This window comes from Amphiura filiformis, chromosome 8 (assembly GCF_039555335.1).
Source record: "Amphiura filiformis chromosome 8, Afil_fr2py, whole genome shotgun sequence".
Taxonomy (NCBI): domain Eukaryota; kingdom Metazoa; phylum Echinodermata; class Ophiuroidea; order Amphilepidida; family Amphiuridae; genus Amphiura; species Amphiura filiformis.
In genome coordinates this window covers 15,646,816-15,661,008 of record NC_092635.1, presented here as the reverse complement: position 1 = coordinate 15,661,008, position 14,193 = coordinate 15,646,816, and the positions used below count along the sequence as shown (strand labels likewise).

Below are 14,193 nucleotides of genomic sequence, written 5' to 3'. Positions count from 1 at the left end.
ACCTGCCCCAATATGGGGCAAGTTCGCCACTTTGCAAAACTTTTTTGTTTGTTCTATCCTGTTGCTATTGTAAGGCCTATAATAGTTCTGGGATTGTGGCCATCTATAAGACATAGGGCTCATTTTGGGCTAATCAGGTCATCCCTAACCTTAAAATTGACATCGCTAGACTGGTCAGAAAAATATAGGGCTGAACACTCCCCGCTCTCCCCTACTCGCAAACGCAATATCGGAATATGGAAAAGTTTTCCTATGAAAGTCTCTTTAAATAAATTATACTCGACTCCAGTGTGTGCACGCTGTGTGTACAGAGGCGTTGAAGGTCAATGCACAATGCATACATTACCACACGATACACTAAGCAGGGCTGTACGGAAGCAGAGGATGATTTAAGGAAGCCCCATCATGCACTGTAAAAGTGTTATCACTAGAGTTTCAACTGCCACTTCACTTTTCAAATCCCATTGAACTCTGTGCAAAAGATGTTGTTTTAGAATTGCCCGTGTGTCATTATTACTTGGTCGATTTCAGATCTAAAGTGATGTATGCATGAAGGATAATTCACACCTTTTGTAGATATCATAAAATGTGAAATCGACCAACCTTTTGAAGGGTTTTTATTGTAAATATATCTGTCCAAATTCAAATTTAACCATGCACGTGTGTATGCAGTGGGCGGGCAGTGGTGTCATGTTCACTCACACAGCTGTGCTAACCGCAAGACTTGCTGGGAAGTGCTTAAATCATCCTCTGGTACGGAAGAGGGTATGGTTTTTCCTACGGTACGACGTCATTTTGTAACCAATCGGATTCCTTTTTAGAGAGTAGAATCTGGCAAAGTATTTCTAGGAAATACCGTTTAAGCCAAGTCAATCGGACTTTCTATTATCAAGTGAGGGCCGTCTATAACAAACTTCTTTAATGACACGGGATGCATGTCAGTGTATTTCGCGTAAATCGAGTGAGATTTTGGGAATACCTTGCGGTGTTTAAAGTGCTCCTGTACGACGAGGTCTTTCATCCGATTTCCTTGAAAATCGGGGAAAGTAAAGTTTAATATATACATGAGACAATTAAGAGTGAGCCAAACAATAAGAGACTTTCCCTTTATAATAATTGAAGTTGAAAGTGAAAAAAGACAATTTTCTCCCATTGCTTTACTGTGGGACCCCTTTTATTTGAGCAAAGGAGACTACTTTTCCATATAAGACAATTTTGGGAATGGGGGTACGTGCAGGTAATATACCGGACCACTAAGGACATTTACCTAATTTGCATAAAAACAAAAGAAGATGAGCCAAAAAGTTATTGTTATTAACACGCTGTCCTATAAGATTAATAAAACATGCAATCTTATCTTGTTTTTACGTTTGTTTGGACACTATGACGTCAAAATGATGTCATCGCCAAGTGTCCGATATTACCTGCATGTGCAGGTAGGCCTATACCGACCCATGTGTAATCTCTATGGTGATTTTTTTTTCAGAAAATCATTCGTTTGTGCTAAAAATAGTTATGTTACATGTTTTTTTAATGTAAAATGCTAAATTAACAAGAAAATACCAATTTCTTAATTGTATTGGTTTTCGCATTGACAATGCACACAATTAGCCGTGTGTCCGGTATTACCAGCACCCTTTCGGTGTCATTCTGTTTGAAATAATCATTGATAACAGGAAAGTGCTACTCCTCGGACGAATTGTATACCTCCTGATAAGCTTAACCCATCCCCTAACGAACGATCATAAATATTGACAAATGCACCCTCAGTACCAGAGTATTTGGATATACAATCATAAAATGCGACATTATTGATTTTATTATCAGGCCAAATAAATTACATCATTTTTTGGACGATTTCACTATTTTTTCACGGCAGTGAAATGATGCCACTTTCCCCCACATCTCATATGCACAGTTTATCCCTTACATATCCTGTGTCATGAATAGGTATTGTAGCCCACCAGCCCGGTGGTTAAGAGTCTAGGAAATAATTACTAATATCTCATACCCTAGTTTGCATGCATACCTTTATCTAATCTTGCCGCACATGACAACTTACTAATTAGCCCTAACCCTGAAAAGAGTCTATCCAGTGTAGGAATTTGTTAGCCTTTTTTAGAAACATGTTTGCAATTGGCTTATAGCCATCACATGCTGACAATACACATAACTGATTGGTTAATCAAAACTAGACAGGTCATGGCCAAAGTAAACATATCATTATGTATAGATAACTGTGCAGCAGACGATTTACTTCAGAAAATTACTACATTACACAAAACTAAGTCCATTATCTATAGTTAATTGAATGTTTATTGACTCTTGTAATAACCCATGTGTATAAACCTGTATAATATTGGTGTTCATATTAAAGCAGGACTATAAAGAGACAAATATCCCTGACCCTGACAAAAGCTAGCAAGAGCAAGCTGTGTAATTTGTTTACTTTAGTGATAATATACAATTTTCTTCATAGTTATAGCCAAATTTGTTTCCTAGTAGGTGACTTAATAAAAATTCCTTTAAAAAGGAATGGGCGCCCAATGTGAGCTTGGTCGTGATGCGGTAAATTTCATGGTGTTTAGATTTGGTATTATTATCTTTTGCAAACCCGGTGACACCTCATTATAGAAATCAGACCTGTCGATAGGTTGTAAGAGGGGATAGCCTTTTCCAAGCACGAATTGGTCCATATATAAAGAAAGTTTTGCTACTTTGCAACGCAATAAAAACCTAAATGCAAAACGAGATCCTGTAGGTGGCTCCCGAGGTGGCTTAAAAAACTAAATGCAAAATGAGGTTTTTAAAAAATATTGTTTTCCAGAGTCAAGACGTAGGTATCATTATTAAGCCTCATATCACTTATTTATTGTTGAATAAGTGCAGAGTAGGTTAGATATGATTTATATGAATATTGAATGTTATACCAAAGTAGCTCAAAGTACATACACCTAATCCGTGAACTTGTCTTTTTTAAAGACAAATTCTTGTTGGCATTAATTTCAAACAGTTTGCTGCATAGTCTCCAATGATACATTTCTAGACACACAAATGATGTCTCTGAATACTTAACACACAAACTTTAAGAGCCTACCTTCTTTAAGCCGGTTTTTGCCAAAAAATATAACAGGGGTCCGGTATTACCTGCGGTCCGGTATTACCTGCATGTACCGCTTTTTTAGGTATGTCATGAGAAGATGCTAAGATCGCGAAATACTCCTTTAATGACATGAAATTTGCAAATTATTGTATGATCAATCGGGTTTTTGACTTTTAAAACCTATACATCTTGTCAAAAATTGTGTGTGAATAGGTCATTTCACAGATTAACCACATTCGCTTTAAACATTTAAATTTAAGGCTTTTGAATGAATTGCATCCTGTTGACGTAATGAAAAAAAAACCGACGTTGCAAAATAATTCCAACTTTTTGACAGCTGTCGTAATTCCAGAATTCCAACACCCGTCGGAATTCTAGAATTTCGACACTTCCAACAATCTGAAGTGTTAGCTTTCGTTCGATACTAACAATTTTCTGATTGGATGAAGGGAACATTCGGGGTTTTGACAAAAGCCAATCACAGATGCCGTGCCCGTGACCCCAAGTTCACAAATGGGAGGAAATTGTCTCGAATTGTTCTTCAATCTTCATTTAAAATGAAATCAAATATCTCAATGTTATTTATTATCAAAATCCAGCAATAAAGCCGTATACTGTTTAGCTCTGTTTTAAATTATATAACAGCGCCTCCAAAATGTCAAGAATATAAACTGATTATTATTATCTTTTACATCATGGGGGTGCTATTAGTTTTGAGACCAATATTTTTCATGGCAAATGCTAAAACTAGAATTTATTCCATTTTGGCTTTGCCGGGAGGGGGGGAGTCCCACTTTGGAGGTGACGCGTCTATACGGATATTAAGACCCCCTTTTCAGCGTGCCCCAATCGATCTGCATGAAATTTTTTTAAATCCCGGAAAATTGCCGAAAAGCGGCTTGTGCCCGACCCGGTTCCCCCAATCATGGTCGGTGCCCCCCTCCCCAATATGATGATGACCCATGCTTTGCCACTGGTGGAATGAAAAATAATATTCGTGAGGTTTGTTTGTTTGTTTGCATGTCATGTTACATCATGTCTTTGTTTTGCGATATTAGTTTAAGAATTTGAATCCTTGAAATCAGGCACTAAGGAAATATAATAAAATATATGCTGGAATATGATGCGTGCATATGCTGATGAGAGCTTCTACATACCTGCCGGTTCTGAACTTCTACAATCTAGGGTCTGGAACAGGCTCTGGCACTTCCAGGGAAACTTCTACTTTAAATAAGAGCGCCATCATTTCTTGTCATAAGCTATACCTCTAAATGAAATGACAGACATAATGCAACATACCCCCCCCCCGTTTAATAGTTTTTAAGAATTAAATGCCGCGCATAAAATTAATTATTATGGATTTCTCAAGTATTTGTATTATAAAAAGCAACTGACATGAATCATTTCTACAGAGGTTTTTGTCCATTTCTACCCCTCATACGAAAGTACGGGTACATCGTGTTCTAAAGGGGAAGACTAGTGCGGTCGAAAAAGGAGTATACAACTGCAGCTAGCTATATTGCTCATTTTGCTTTGAAAAAGCAACAACAATAGAACCAAAAAAAAATAATAAAAAATTAAAAAATTAAAAAAGAAATAAAAACAAAAAAAACACAAAAAAAACCCCAAAACAAAAAACACCAATAACAACACAAAAACATCCACCCACATACACACAAAAAACACCTCCCGCTACTCATCATGGTCATCGTCAATTCCTGAAAACCATCACGAGATCAAGAACCAAAAACCATGCCGCCTTCGACATGTTAGGGGCTGTGCAATAATTATGAGTCCGGGGGGGGGGTAAAATTTCCGAACGGCCTGCCAAAATTGCTTGCCCCCCCTCTCGGCTGGCCAATTTCTTGCCCCCCTCTCGGCTGGCCAAAATTGCTTGCCCCCCCCCTCTCGGCTGGCCAAAATTGCTTGCCACCCCTTTTGGCTCGCCAAAAATTTCTTGCTCCCCCCAATGTTACCCTCCCACCAGGGCTCATAATTATTGCACAGCCCCTTACGGGCTCGGTCACCCCCTTTGCCCATTATTATGTTTTAAGTATAATGTGAAAAAATTGGACTCAAAACATAATAATGATAAAATTGGATGCATTACACCCAATATTTAGTGGTCTCGCAATGACTCGACTACGTCTTGTCCAATATTAAAACTCATAGTTCGACCAATAGGGGCCTACCGTAATATGGGCTCAACCGAGACAGTATTTTTGTTGGACCTGAGATATTGAGCACATCAGATGATCATGCAGGAAAGTAAACACAAAAATGTTTTTAAAAGTTTTTATAAACACTGGCGGCACCAGGAATATTTTTTTCGGGGGGCAAAGTGAATTTCGGGGGGGCGGATCGACAAAATTGTCGCAAGAAGTGGAAATTTACGTTATTTTGGAGGTTTTGCCTCCAAAGCCGGGGGGGGGGGGGGGCAAACTGGGGGAGAGGGCGTAGCGCCGCCACTGGTTTTAAACATGTTATACTTTGGATTTTGGTTTAGATAAAAACGTTTAATAACATTAAATGTCATGTTATAGGCCTATAAAGATCATGGAAACGTTTTAAAATCTTTTGTATACAAACACACTACAACAATATTTTCAAAATGTTAGTTAAGGGATCTGGAATGAGCGTTATAAGCGTTTCGACAGTATTTTTTTGTGGGACATGAGAGCACATCAGACATATCGAATTGCATTCTGAATACGCAGCCGTCTTTCTGATATCAAATAATTTTCATTTTTTGAAATTCACGATATAATACAAATTTTATGACAAATTATTAAAATTTGATATTTGTCACATTTTTGATATAACAGTCCTCGAAATAAATTTTATAAATCTGATGATATATTCTTAAAGTGTATGTAGCTGGGAGGAAAAGCCGACGATCAATTGAAAATTTTGGCCTTTCATATTAAAGATAGGCCCTATGGATTTTTTCCCCAAAAAACCTAATTTTTATTGGTGTTTTGGAAAAAAAAATCCATATCTTCAATACGAAAGGTCAAAATTTTCCATTGATCGTCGGCTTTTCATCCCACCTACATACACTTCAAGTATAAATCATCAGATTTATAAAATTTACTTCGAGTACTGTTAAATATCAAAAATATCCAATTTTAATGATTTGCCATAAAATGTGTATCACATTGCGAATTAAAAAAAAAATCAAAATTGTTTGATATCAGAAGGACATTCTTCGTATTCAAAATGCAATTCGATATGTCTGATGTGCTCTAATGTCCCACAATAAATACTGTCCAAACGTTCATACCCCACCCCTAGCCCCTTAATGTTATTGTAAAATATTTTTTACAAACTTTTTTTGCTAAATATTTTGTCAACACTTAAATAACATGATGTTTGAATGTTTGCAGTAGATAAAATCAACAAATGTTTTTGAATGTTTTATACCCTAATATATGTCCTTTATATAATCCGACATTTTTTCTGACAACTTTTTTGCGCAACCTTTTGCGAATGATATCCAAAACGTTTTGTGTTTGCTGGGATAACATGCTGCTATAATAACAGGCCTATTTCATAATATAAAATTTGACTAAAATCATTTAGGTTTGGCTTTATATAGGCCTACATCTTCTTGTACGACTTTCTTGCAACACAGTTATTTTGTACGGTATGTCCCATCTTATAATTAATTATAGTAATGAATAACGAATAAATGAATGAATCGATGGATGAATGAATGAACGAATGAAGAATGAATGAATGAATGAATGAATCAATCAATCAATCAATCAATCAATCAATCAATCAATCAATCAATCAATCAACATCAATCAATCAATCAACATCAATCAATTAAGCAATCAATATATCAACCAACCAATCAATCAATCAATCAATCAATCAATCAATCAATCAATCAATCAATCAATCAATCAATCAATCAATCAATCAATCAATCGATCAATCGATCGATCGATCGATCAATCGATCAATCGATCAATTGATCAATCAATCAATCAATCAATCAATCAATCGTTCAACTAACCAATCAAACAATCAATTAAAATGAATTTAAAGGATAAATCTTTATTCTAAATGTTCAATTGATTCATATAATTGCCCTATAGCATCTGATTTTGGAATTTTGAATGATATTGCTTTATATTTTGTGTTATTTTGCTGTTTATTTTAACCCTGTTATCGCGAACCACGCCCACCTGCTTGGCGAATACGTCAATCATAAACAAGTATTTTCCAATGCTCATTTTCAACATGGCGGCTCAAACCTCGTCGACAAGATTCACGGATGAATATGAGCTAAAAGAAGAACTAGGAAAGTGAGTACTGTGCCATTTTAATGCTATAATCTGAAAGTTGAAACAGTGAAGCATATTATCCAGAAATTTTGTGATATTTCATCTTGATTTGGTTGTATAATTAGGCATTTTTACATGGCTGATGTTCTTGTTTTTTGCTTGTGTACAGAGGTGCATTCAGCGTTGTACGGAGATGTGTGCGGAAATCTTCTAAGGACGAATATGCAGCTAAAATAATCAACACGAAGAAACTGTCGGCTAGAGGTAAAATACATTATGCATTCAATTCACCTCAATTTTTGCACATATTTGCTAAGCTAAAGAATTAAGCTTTCCATTTCCACCAAGTTATTGGTGATTTTCGGTGCTATGGTTGGAAATAAAAAGCAAACATGCCGGTGATTTTGTGTCTCTGGCTGTGCATCATGTACGGACACGTAGTACACCTGTACGGTGTATGTGTATGTGTACATGGTGTTATTTATTGCTAAACACGGAAGTACTGGTATAAACAAGCAAATTTCCTGACCTCTGTTAGGGATGTGGGAACCAGATCCCTAGTAATGCTAGTAATAGTAAATAAGAGTTTAAATAGTTGTACTTGTAGATTTAGAGATTGTTATTTTCAATTATAGTTTTCAATGTCATGTTTTGATTTTTTTTAATACAATATATTCCATCAAAATCTACATCTTGGTTGCACATGCATTAACCAAGTCTGAACATTCAGTCTCAGAACAATTTTACAAACTGTTTCCATTTGAAACCTTGATTTACCTGGACAAAAGAAGCACATGGTCCCAGGGACTTCTTGGTCCCACTTCACAGCTTTTTAATCCTGTATTCATGCTGTGTTTATCACTCTATCCTTCTGATACTTGAGTTTTTGGGCAACCACAACAGTTTTGACAGGTCTTTTTTGTCTACCTCTCTCTGTTTGTAAACAAACAAGGATGACAAAATTGTCATCTGAATAGGAAAGTACCTGGTAACAGGATTTGTACATCCACTAGTAGTCTAGTATTGACCCCTGGATTGTATTGTTGTGTTGTAAACACATTAGTGTTACTCTTAAAACCTGGGGGGGGGGGGGACTGGGACTCAACCAATTTTTTGGTAAGTGCCACACAGATTTTTAAAATTCATGTTCAGGAAATTGCACAATGTTACAAAAATGGTACACACCCCCACCCCACGGAGAAATCCCTATGTAACCTCAGCTTGTAAAAAAATGACATGTATCTCAAATGATATCCATTTGCATCCAAACTTGGGTTGCTGATGACCAAATCATATATTTAAGGTCTCAGGTCATTTGAGGTCAACTTGCAAAATGGGTCATTAAGCGCAGTATGGTAACCTTCATGTGTCAGTGTTAAGGGCATCACTAAGTTCAAAGGTCATTTGAGTTTAACTGGAAATAGGCTGAAAATTTGAAAACAGTTATAAAAGAAGCCTCAATTCCAAAATAACTTTAATATATTGAAAAGAATTTTGGAAGTAAATCTAATGCGGCCCACAGGCGGCGAGTGGCATGATAGAGCCGGCAACTTGTGAAACCGCCCGGCCGTATGGCATTTTCCATATACTCGGTTAGTTTTGTAGGGTTCATCATTGAACCCCAACGGTTTTAGCTTGTATTTATATTTATTAACATAGACCTATTTGTTTATGATATTTCAAGCGTTTTAAAATTTCAAAATAATCCCATTCAAAACACTGTTGACGATGGAAATTTACTGAATTTAGAGAATGCACAGCACATACCACCTGGCGGCCCATATACACGATCTGTTTGATTGATCAATATTGGGGACCCTAGATGCAGGACTGGATACAAAATGGTATTTCTCTTCAATATTATCTAGTTTGATTTTATTGATGGTTGGACAATAACATCACTATTGTGTTTGTGTGTACAGAGCACAATGGTAGATTTTGAAACCACTTTTGTATCTGGGGTCAAAATTGGAGCATTTTTTATTTTTTTTTACCCCTGTAGACAATGGTGGAGATCAAAATTTGACATTTAACCTCTATGCCTTTTTAAAACTGTACATCAGAGATAGGTCAAACTATACTTTTTCTGAATCCTAATAATAAGAGGAATCATACAATATCCATGTTCACCCAATTTTGACATTTGAGCCCTGCATTAGCTGCCTTTTTTGCTTTAAATGTAAATTAGCATTTTCCCCTACCCCTGCTCCCTTTTAAAATCCTTTTTTTATATGTTGTTCAGGAGGGTGCTTTGAGACTGTCAGACGCTAGCAAGTAAAAACATTGGTATTCCGATCATTTTGTCCAGATATACCCATTATTTTATTTAAATTGACTATAGTCTATTTGAACTTGCAATCAAAATGTGCACAATCTTTAGTTATTATATGATGCAAAATTTCTCCTTTCCTTGCTTCCAACAATGAATAATTTTGTGGGTGGAAGGAGGGGGTCATAAAAATTTTGAACCCAAGATAAGGGGTCAAAAAATGTTTAGCCTGCAATAGGAGGGTCACCAAAAATTGACTCTGGTGGTCGACATATTCATGACCCCCCTTCCGAAGAAAATTATAGCAGCCCCCTTACATGTAGTTATTTCTGACAATTTACAAAACGAAAAAAAAATAGGCAGTAGTGTCGAAAAATGTTAAGATCCTTTCAAATTTGTATTGCTGTTTAAAGTCTCTGTCAGACAGACTCCTCCAATATTGATTGAAAAAAATAAGCACATCTTGCAAATACATTGTTGCTTTTTTTTGCCTCCAATTTACCCAACTTCATTTCCACAATAAAAAAACCCAACAACAACAGACAAAAACTTAGGCCTATACATGTACATCACTACAAAGTAGTAATGTATTATAATCAGGGCTGTAGCTAAAGTTTGTTCGGTTTATATTAGGCGAAAAAATAAGATGCATAATACCGTGTATTGATATAGAATGGCATGTACGCAGTTGGGCGAAATGCTTACACTAGTTGTGCGTTGCATAATGTGTGACTGGCGCACGCTTATAAATGTGAATTTAAGCGAGCGTGAGTTGGGACTTTATTGACAGTAACAAAAGCCAAATAATTTCCGCCTTATATATGTGCATGTATAAGCCGAACAAACTTTAATAGGGTATGTGTGTTGTGGTGCCAGTTTACAGAGGAAGCCAAATGGACTAGGCATAGATGCATATGTGCTCTGCAGTTACCAGTAGGATTACAGTTTGACTATGACACAATTCTTTCGGTTGGCATGATGTCACTTGCGATATATTGCTTCTTCCCATTGGTTGCTTTTGCCAAGATTTGGCTGTTCCATCTCGCCTCCTCGGACATGAAGGGGACACTTACTGTTGCACTCAGTGTTCGAAAAATGGGGGAATCACAAAACATGCAATAAAATAAATACATCTTGATGAAACAATTCCTATTGATTTCTTAGATCAAGGAAATAAATGACCAAAGATAAGGCAAGTTGGTATTTTCTGTGCTGAGAAAATTAACTTTAGGAACTGAGACGCCTTGTAACCAATGCAATAGGGTTTTTTGTGAGGGTGTCCCCTTTGACAGACATGAGAAGTGGGCAAGTGCAATAGATGGAACAGCCCCGACTGAGAGAATTAACCAGGTAAGTCGGACACTAAATACATGTATATCACATCCTCATCATGGCTACAAATAAGTTGAAAGTTGTTATAATGGTTTTGATGCAGGTCTATTACTGATTCCAGAAAAATGCAGGACTAATTTTTTGAAATTAAAAAATATTAGCTTGTTTTGCCAAATGAAACACAGCCCCAAAAAACAAGTTTGTTTCCGGTAGTGTGCGCATTTTATTTTTGACAGATTATTTTGCACATTAGAATTTTTTTTCACTTACAAAAAAAAACCCAAAAAACTGGAATAGCACAAAAAATAATATAAAACACTACTGGAGTAAACATTTACACAACTAAGGGACTTAGTGAAAAACTAATGGTGAAAACTTCACATATTTACACAACAAACGAGCATAGTGAAAAACAAAACGGTGTTGCTAAATGCTTGTATAATGCAAAACCAAGCCCATGTGTGTGTAAATTGTGCATCATTTGTGTCGTACTGCATTGATCGGAATCCGCCCAATACACCTGCTGGCTAAAACCTTTGATTTTGTTGCAGTAGTGAGTGTAAAATAGTAGCAACACAGCAACAAATATGGAGAAGTTTTAATGTTTTCCTGAACGACGCTGTTGTTATGAAAAAATCCCTTGTTGTTTACATCTCACATCTGAAGTAACGGAACTACAGTAGACTCAAGAGGGCATTACTTTTGTGATAACAATGATTCAATAAATGAGTACACATAATGATAAGTAATTAATAATTTAGTAGTGCCGGTCACCATCGCCGATTTACATATCAACAAAATAATTATGACATTACAAATTTGAGAAAAAAAACCACTTGAGATATTTCTACACAAATCTGTTTTATTGCTTGAGTGTGTTTTAGTTGTGTCCATTTGATTTTGTGTAAATGTCATGGTCATTTGCTGATTTGTATAATTGACAATTGATGCATGCATCTAGAATAACTGTTTCTGTAATGAATAACGGGTGATTATAAATAAGAAGATTGGAGGCAATGCAGATTTCTTGTCAACAACAACTATTTTTAAACATGGCAAAGATGACAAAACAAAATACATGTCTTTTTATTGAATGATAAGTGCTGAATTCCATATGGTCATGATATGACTAAAAATACAAGTGGCCTGAAAAAGTTACTTACATTTTTGTTGGGTTTAGTGGGCAAGTAATGTGGGAACTTGAAGTGACTGATTTGCATTTAATTATCATGCATTGGCTGCTGTGCATGTGATCAACCCTAAAATATGACTGAAAATGTGCAGTTATGTGATAGAATAACATAAGATTTAAAACAAAATTGAGATAAAAAGCACTTTAAAATTTCAATGTTACATCAAACTGTTAAGCAAAATGAAGCTTTTATATAAAAAAAAAAAAAGAAGCTAACTGAGCAAAGTTACAAATGTAAGATGTGAGCTCTATATTTGCAGCCAGCCAGCTCTGTCTCTCTCCATCTCTATATGCAGTGCCTGTGGGTCCTACTTGTGTGACGATGCCATGTTTAGAGAGCTAAATAATTTCTTTCTTTTACACAGGTGGTAGTTGTTTTGCCAGATTATAGCAAATTGTTTCATTGAAAAATTTCAAATCTTAAATTGTGCACATCAATTGTATCTATTTCTCTAATGTACATTTCAGAAATGAAAAAAAAAACCCAACAGCTTGCGTGCAACATGTTGATACTTTTTAAGCATGAAATTTTCTAAAATTCAGTCAATATAAAAATGGGGTTGTGGAGTGCAGCATGTTTTGCAGGTTGATGTGAGGAGTGGGTTTATAATAATATGCAGGGATAAGGCCAAGTAAAAAAAGAAACAAGTTTCTCGTCCGGACTTTTTTCAAAAAAGGAGGAGGCAGGGCTTTACTATTTACTATTTTTCAGTTTTTTTGCTATTTTTTTCAAGATGGCCGCCATGCTAAATGTGGCTGTACAATGTATATTTAATCACCGATATTGTGCCATTTGAGTATACTGATGCAAGTATGACAAAATAAATGATTTGTATCATTTTTAGCCAACTTGCTAAGCATATTTCAAAATTCAGAAACAGTGAAAATGTACATTTGTTCACCTTCACAATATTCGATATACTAAATTTCCTGGTTTACATCGGTTTGAAATCAATACCAAACCAATACCGAACATTTAAAAAATTTTTTAAATGTTTTTCCTACTACACAAACTCTAACCCACCCCAAACCTTACTACATATACACCCACCCAAGCCCAACTAACCTTTAACCTAATCCAAAACCCTTGCCCTTATCCCCAAAAGGGAATTAGGGGAGAAATTGATTTCACCCGAAAATCGGACCTATATTTAATGTTTTAAAATGCATAAATGTGGTAACGTTTTAATTACTTTATTTTGCCTCATTTCATCGAAATTGTTATTTTTATCGCTAACAAAATAAAAGAGAAACCTTTCAAATAATTTTGAAAATTTTAAATTTTTCCTACAATTCTAAAAATACCAAAAAAATACATTCAGTGCAAAAGCTTTTTTCTTCTGGGTAAAATTTTTTTCTTACATGGAACAGCTTTTTCTTGCAGGTTAGAAATTTGATAAATAGGTCATCATAATAAAAAATGCATGCATGGGCCTATTTATCAAATTTCTAACCTGCAAGAAAAAAGCTGTTGAATGTAAGAAAAAAATTCTTACTCAGAAGAAAAAAGCTTTTGCACTTGAATGTATTTTTTGTGTTTTTTAGAATTTTAGAGTAAAAGAATTTCCAAAATGTGAACGGTTTCTCCTTCCTATAATTAGCCATAAAAAGTGCCATTTTGATGAGATGAGGCTAAAAATATTGAAACTTTATTAAAATCAATTTCACCCCTAATTCTCTTTGGGGGGTTGGGGCAAGGGTGTTTGGCTAGTTGGGCTTGGGTGGGCTTGTATACATGTAGTAAGGTTTGGGGTGGGTTAGAGTTTGTAAAGGTAGGAAAAACAGTTTAAAAACTTTTGAAAAAAATTTAAAAAAAAAAAAAAAAATCGATTTTTTTTTTTTTTTTTTTTTTTTTTTTTTTTTGAGAATAGTAAATAGTAAATAAAAGGAGGCGGCGGCCAAAAAGGAGGCGGGCGGGGACGAGAAACATGTATTTTATTTTACTTGGCCTAACGGGGTGTCTGTCTGCTATTCTACAAGGTGCATATACCTTGTACATGCT

At 35.6% G+C, this 14,193-nt stretch overlaps 1 protein-coding gene across 1 annotated transcript in view; it reads left to right on the top strand.

Moving 5' to 3' along the window:
* Window positions 1–7,319: 7,319 nt before the first annotated feature.
* LOC140158686 (calcium/calmodulin-dependent protein kinase type II delta chain-like) overlaps window positions 7,320–14,193 on the top strand; it is a 127,553-nt gene continuing 120,679 nt past the window's right edge. The window contains exons 1-2 of the mRNA XM_072181869.1: window positions 7,320–7,419; window positions 7,568–7,662. Coding sequence (XP_072037970.1) covers window positions 7,340–7,419; window positions 7,568–7,662 — 175 coding nt within the window. The 5' untranslated portion in view covers window positions 7,320–7,339. The remainder of the gene's footprint in view (window positions 7,420–7,567; window positions 7,663–14,193) is intronic.